Source organism: Trichosurus vulpecula, chromosome 2 (genome assembly GCF_011100635.1).
Source record: "Trichosurus vulpecula isolate mTriVul1 chromosome 2, mTriVul1.pri, whole genome shotgun sequence".
Lineage (NCBI taxonomy): Eukaryota > Metazoa > Chordata > Mammalia > Diprotodontia > Phalangeridae > Trichosurus > Trichosurus vulpecula.
The window spans coordinates 302,276,439-302,283,362 of NC_050574.1; the positions used below are offsets into that span (position 1 = coordinate 302,276,439).

Sequence of the window (6,924 nt, forward strand, 5' to 3'; positions counted from 1 at the left end):
CCCTATCCCTAGTCGTGATTTATCTGTGATTGGTGAGGGACTGAAGGGACCGCAGAGGGGCCGGTCTGAGTCGTATATCGTAACAGAAAAATAGAAGCTGGTAGTTTGCTACGGGTGTGCGGGGGTGGGGGGGAGGGGGTGGAATGAGGGAAAGGAGTGAGCCTGGCTAAGTTGGGGGAAGGGCACGCTTTGGGGAAAGGCTTTTTATGTACTATGGGGGGACGTGGGCAGACAGTAAAGGAGCGAACTGGGGTCCCCATTACCCCCGCCAGGAAGTTAAGAACACCAGCGCATTGGGCTGAAAGAGGAAATAAGCGGCATAAAACAAAGATACGACCCTAACAAATAACGTCGTTTTTGATCTCGAAGTCCGCGGGAGTCGTTAGAGGTTGGAGTTTCCCCACGTGGCTACAACTCCGATATAAGTTTCAAATGAAAAAAAAAAGTGGCACTATAATGGGAATGGGGAGACAAAGGGGGTGGCTTTCCCTTCCCTGCTCCTCTCCTTAAAACAAGGGAGGAGGAAGAGCAAAAGAGGTAAGTGTGTGTGTGTGTGTCTGTGTGTGTGTGTGTGTGTGTGTCTATGTGGGGGGAGGGGGCAAGCAGGAGGGACACCAACCTGAACAGTTTCTCAGACTCCCTCCCTCCCTCCCTTCTTCTCCTCCTCTTACTCCTCCTCCTCCTCCTCCTCGTCCTCCTCCTCCGGGGGGGCGGGGGGGGGTGGAGAATCAGAAGAGAGGAGAGACACCATCCACTACTGCAACGCAAAGCCTTTTTTTTTTTTTTTTGGCCAGCGTCTATAAGCGACGCACGCATACACACCACATACAAATACACACACATGCACGCACACAAGGAGATTGTGTTGCTTTTTTTTCCCCTTGGAGAAAAAAGGGAGAGTAAAAGAGAGGGCAAAAGAGAAGAACTCATCTGACCGAGAGAGGATTTTCATTTCATTTCGCAGCTGCTGCATTCGGACCGAGCTCTCTTCTCTCCTCCGTCTTGCCCCCCTCCCTCTCCCTCTCTCTGTGTGTGTGTATGTATGCACACACAGAGGGCATTGCGAGACTTTTAGACACCAGATCTGAAAAACACCGCCTCCGCCGCAGCGACAGGAAGAAGGGGGGAAAATCACCACCATCATCACCATCATCGCCAACAAATAAACGATCCGGAGGGAGAAGAGGAAGCGGAGAGGCAGAGTGAGAAAGAGGGTCGCTCCTTGCTGCGATCCCTTTCCCCCCCCCTTCCTTAAAGACAACTTTGGCTGCGTGACGCGTCAAGGGAGCCGCAAGGGCTAAGAGGACAGGGTGCCCGGCGCCTCCCTATAAAGCGGAGCCCAGCGAGTCACGACTCCGCAGCAGCGCCGGCTGCCTCGAGGAGAAACTGTGTTGTTTCCTTTCGCTGGGAGGGCGCTCAGGTGTGTGTCCTGGGGACCCGCTACGGCGCCGAGACGCTGCAGGAACGTTTTATGCCTGCCTTCTTTTCCAAGTTGAATTGAGCCTTCTCGCCTCACCTTGGCGACTTCGGACTGATTGTTTTCCCTTTTTCTTTATTTTTTCAAATTTTTATTTTTTGTTTTTAAGCGAGGACTGCGGGGGTGGCAATCCTAAGAGAAATGAAGAGAAAGCTGCAGATTTTGATTTGCTCTGAGGGACCCCGTTGGATGTGACCCCCGTCGCCTGCCCTCTTCTCCTCCCCTTACCTCCCACTCCAGTCCCGGGGCTGCTCCGGCCGCTGCCTCCCCTCCCCGAAGCCCCAGCTCGGTTCTTCTCTTCTCGCTTCCCTTCCCCCCTTTCCCCCGTGATCTGTTGCCTTCCCTCCATCTCACCCCCTCCCCCTTCCCCTCCCCGCCCCGGGTTCCTCCCGTGCGCGCTTTCCTTCGCTTCGCTTCTCCCCACGTCCTCCTCCCCTTCCTCCCCAAGCAAAGGACCGCCGCCGAGGCTACAGACTCCCTAACCCCCACCCCAGCCGGCCTTCCCCTTCCCCACCCCCCCCCCCGACCCCAGACCTCCACTCCGGGCGCTTAGCAGTCAGCGCGGGGAGGAGGACCAGAGCTTCGGGGGGCGGGGGAGGGCGCGCGTTGTATCCCCGGCTCCCTTTCTGCGCCCTCCTTGCGCACCATGGACGGGCTGCCCGGAAGGGCGCTGGGAGCCGCCTGCCTTCTGCTCCTGCTAGCGGGCTGGCTGGGTCCGGAGGCCTGGGGCTCGCCGACACCGCTGCCTTCCCCGGCCGCCCCGCCGGGAGCCGAGGGCGCCCCCCCAGACACTTGCACGTCGTGTGGCTTCAGGCGCCCGGAGGAGCCGGGCAAAGTGGACGGCGACTTCTTGGAGGCGGTGAAGCGGCACATTCTCAGCCGGCTGCAGATGCGGGGCCGCCCCAACATCACCCACGCGGTGCCCAAGGCCGCCATGGTGACCGCCCTGCGCAAGCTGCATGCGGGGAAGGTGCGGGAAGACGGCCGAATGGAGATCCCGCACCTAGACGGGCACGCCAGCTCGGGCTCCGACGGCCAGGAACAGGTGTCAGAGATCATCAGCTTCGCGGAGACAGGTGGGTGGGGATCAGCGTCGCCGCCGCGCTGGGTCGGCTTCCCCCCTCGCCCCTCCGGCTCCTTCTCCTCCTCCCTGCCCCCAGCTTCCATTCCTCCCGCTTCCTCCTCGGTCCATCCATCCGCTTCTTCTCCAAGCTCGTTCGGTGTTTTTCTGACCCCAACTCTATCTGTCTTTCCACCTGCTGCATCTCTCATTAATTCGCTCATCTGTCATCTCTCGTGCAGCCCTCCCCGCGTTCCAGCCCCAGTGCCTCATTTAAATGGTCAATCATTTATCATCCGTCAGGCTCCTTCGCCAGTCCACCTTTCTTGGCCATTTATCCGTGGATCTACCTCGCTGGCTCTCCGGCTCTCCAACTTAGCCCTGCATTTCTCTACTCCTATTTTTTAATCCTCGCTGGTGCTCTCTCTTTCCCGTAGAACCGCCCGGGCCGTCCTCGCCCACCCCCTCTAGACTATATATATCCATTTCTACCTGTTTACTGTGCCCACTTTTCTCTGCGGCTCTCTCGGTCTTCTGTGTGTGAGTGTGAGCCACATACATCTCTTGACTCGTCTGCTACCCCGCGGTTAGGAGCTATCTGGCCCTATCCATCTGTACACTTGCTCACGATTGCTTAATGTTTGTGTTTCTTATGATTGGAAGATAGGCTTACAGTGGGATATATATTCTTGTTGACATACATGGATGGCATGAGTGTGTTAGTACTCCAATGGCATATCGTCCATGAATACTAGTATGGTTGTAATGGCAAGATGTGTGTATAGTTGCGCTGATAACACACTGTAGTTACTCATAGAATCATAAAACTGCTTCATCTAAACCCATTTTCAACAGGTCCCATAATTTATATAGATAAAGATGCATCCATCAGTAAATACATGTCAATAGCCGAGGCATAAATGCTACCCAATCAGCACCTGCATTGCAGGGGGTGTGTGGGGATACCTCTTGGCTAGAATACGGTTATTTTGCTGTTAACAAAGGGCAAGGGGCCTTTCTGATGGTTTTTTGTTTTTGTTTTTAGCTCGGGACCCCAGATTTTATAACTGATTTATATGTAAAAAGCAGGGAAGAAAGTACTTCAGAACATTAAAAGGAAGAGGAAAAAGGCCCTGCTATGAAAGTAGCTTTGGCTCTGCTGTCTTTTTTCAGGACACAAATGATGTTGGGTTGCTTTTGTGCCGCCCTTTAGATCATATTTATACAGAGAGTACTTCCAGAGGAAGCAGATGAGAGATGTATTGTAACAGGAAGGCAGTTAAATAAACCTAAATGGGATCTCTCAGAAATAGAAGTGAATATTTCTTAAATAAGCAGCCAGAATCTGAGATTTTTTTTTGGGGGGGGGTGGTGGTCAGGGATTAAAAAGTTTTGCATGGACATGAATAGGAAAAAAAGAAGAAAAATCACAGAGAGGGTTACCATTTGGAAATACAGGGCTCTCTCTGCCATCTGCAGTAGTAATTGGAAGTATGATGCATAATTAGAGGACCTAGATTGAAAGGAGCTTTGGGGCCCAAGGTGGAGATGTCATCCATCCCCTTTGCCATGAAACTTTAATCCTGATAGCACAAAAGGACAGTAGGGGTTAGGATATTTCTGGTCCGTTTCATAGAATGGACCTTTTGGGTTATAAATAACATATTCCGGTCACAGGCAGTTCATCCTGTATCAGCTTTTAAGGCTGCAGCTTTCCCTGTTTCTAACGGTGGATGTCAGTGTTATTAAAGCAGCAAGTCAGGGAAAGTGGAGAGGACTGGGGGTAGGGGTAAGGGGGTGGTGGTATGTGTGATAATGCCGTACAGTCATTACACAATTGCTTCATTTGTCCTTCCTGCAAAAAAAAAAAAGTTAAAAAAAAAGGTAGAAGCCATCAGAGGGGAAAAGTAATGAAATGCAGTATGGGAGAGGAGTTACCTATCAGTTGGCACAGCCCTTTTCTCATAGAGCTGAATTATTGAGAAAACTAACAAACCAGCCTTCTTTTCCCTGGAGACTTTGAGCCTATCCATTACCTAGGAGTCAGGGTCTGGCCAAAGCACTGGACCAGAGTTTTTCAAGGCTGAATTGTCCTCTTCCCCTAAAACTGATCTGAAATGAGGACTGTAGCTTATAGCTCAAAAAACACATGTTCCAAGTATTTGAAAATCAGAGCAGAGATGGTTTGTTTGCCGTGGAGGTTTCACCAGGTATTGGATCATGCTTAGGTAAACAGACTCCGGTGAAAAGAGGAGGTAGCTGAGGTCTGTTTTGCAATGCCCTAACTTTAAAAAAAAAAAAAAGCCAACCCACCCAAAGAACCTCCGTGCAATCCTGGTTTTGTTTTTCAGATTTCACAGATACCCATCACAACTTGTTAAGATCTTGGCATCTTTACAAGTTCCTCTGTTTAGCTTTGAGGCCTGACAATCTGTCTCCAGGGATCCCTGGCCCCAGAGAGGTGAGGCAGGATTTTATAGGCCTGGACCCTCCAGCTCTAACCTGATCCGAATTTCTCAATGGGAAATTATTTTTTTTGCCTCTCCCAGGATACATTTAGAGACGCTGGGGCTTGGGAACAGTATTTCTGGTCACTAACTTTTTCCAGCTGTTTGGTGAACATGCATTCTAGCATCATTCAGGAAAAAAAAAAGTTGTCTGAATCTCCCCTGTTTGCCTCATCTACTTGGATTAATTAATGTGTTTCCCCCTTCTCCACAGATGACCTTGCCTCCTCCAGGGTCCGCCTGTATTTCTTTATCTCCAACGAGGGCAACCAGAATCTGTTTGTGGTGCAGGCCAGCCTGTGGTTATACTTGAAATTGCTCCCTTACGTCCTTGAGAAAGGCACCCGGAGGAAAGTCCGGGTCAAAGTGTACTTCCAGGACCTGGACCACAGTGACAAGTGGAATGTGGTGGAGAAGAAGGTAGACCTCAAGAGAAGTGCCTGGCACACTTTCCCCCTGACAGAGGCGATTCAGGCCCTGTTTGAGAAAGGGGAGAGGAGGCTGAACCTGGAACTCCAGTGTGAGGGCTGTGAAGAGCTTGCTGTGGTACCTGTCTTTGTGGACCCTGGGGAAGAATCTCACCGACCCTTCTTGGTAGTGCAGGCCAGACTGGCAGACAACAAGCACCGGATCCGAAAAAGGGGGCTGGAGTGTGACGGCAGGACCAATCTCTGTTGCAGGCAACAGTTTTTTATTGACTTCCGACTCATTGGGTGGAATGACTGGATCATTGCGCCCACGGGTTACTATGGGAATTACTGTGAAGGGAGCTGCCCGGCCTACTTGGCCGGAGTCCCAGGGTCAGCTTCCTCTTTTCACACCGCTGTGGTGAATCAGTACCGAATGCGAGGGCTGAACCCAGGGACCGTGAACTCCTGTTGCATTCCAACCAAACTCAGCACAATGTCAATGCTGTACTTTGACGATGAATACAACATTGTGAAGAGGGACGTTCCCAATATGATTGTGGAAGAATGTGGCTGTGCTTGATTTAAGGGGTGGGGAAGCTGGGGTGGGGGGAGAACATTCCCAGACTAGATCCTTCCAGACGTCGGCGTTGACAAAAGTCTCTGTGGAGAGTTGGGTATGGCCATTTCACTGGGGTGCAAAGATGGTGCCGGCTTGTGAATCTTGGACATTTAAATTTTGCCATTGCTTGAAAAAAAGAGAACCCGTGAATGAAATGAAATACCTTAGAATGTACATGTACACAGACACACACACACACACACACACACACACACACACAGCCACCCACTGAGCAGCTTCCAGAATACTAGCAAATGGATACAGTGACAAATGGCAACCTATCTAAAAACGCCTGTCAGTCCGAGCGAATGGGTAAGCAGCCGTTATTCCCACCAGCTGTCCAAGCTGAACTGAAATGAGTTCTCCATGCTCACATAAAAGCACAAAGAGAGAGCGCTTGAGGACGATGGGGAGCGAGGGAATGAGGCGGGGGTTTGGGGGGTGCAGTAGGAGCTCCGTTTTCTTATGTGTTTCTGTAAGAGTGACTGTCACCTTTTAAGGCTCTACCTGCTGCTGAAGGTGATGGCTTCCTCTCACGTTTCAGGCTCAGTGATGTTGAGAATCACAGATATGCGTCTTTTCCTGCAGCCCTTCCAGAAAAAAGAGAGAGGGAGGCTCTGAGAGAATACAGTCAGGCAGAGACAGTGATGCAGAGGCAGAGACGGTGTGACTTGCGCTGTTCCCTGACTTGTCACCCAGATGAGATTGAGGGGTGGGAGGGTGGAGAGGGGACTTGGGGGGTGGTGGTGGGGAGACACATTATTTGATGCTTTAACTGATCACACAAGGAGTTCATAGATCAATATGCCAGTTGTGTAAACTGAAAGGGGGCTTTTTCTCCCTGGTCTAAC

General features: G+C 51.4%; 1 protein-coding gene across 1 annotated transcript; it reads left to right on the plus strand.

The window, feature by feature from the left end:
- Positions 1–2,123: 2,123 nt before the first annotated feature.
- On the plus strand, positions 2,124–6,034 carry INHBB (inhibin subunit beta B). The gene is made up of 2 exons (XM_036742563.1): positions 2,124–2,553; positions 5,259–6,034. The coding sequence occupies exons 1-2, from the start codon at positions 2,124–2,126 to the stop codon at positions 6,032–6,034; spliced, it is 1,206 nt and encodes a 401-aa protein (XP_036598458.1).
- The last annotated feature ends 890 nt before the right edge of the window (positions 6,035–6,924 follow it).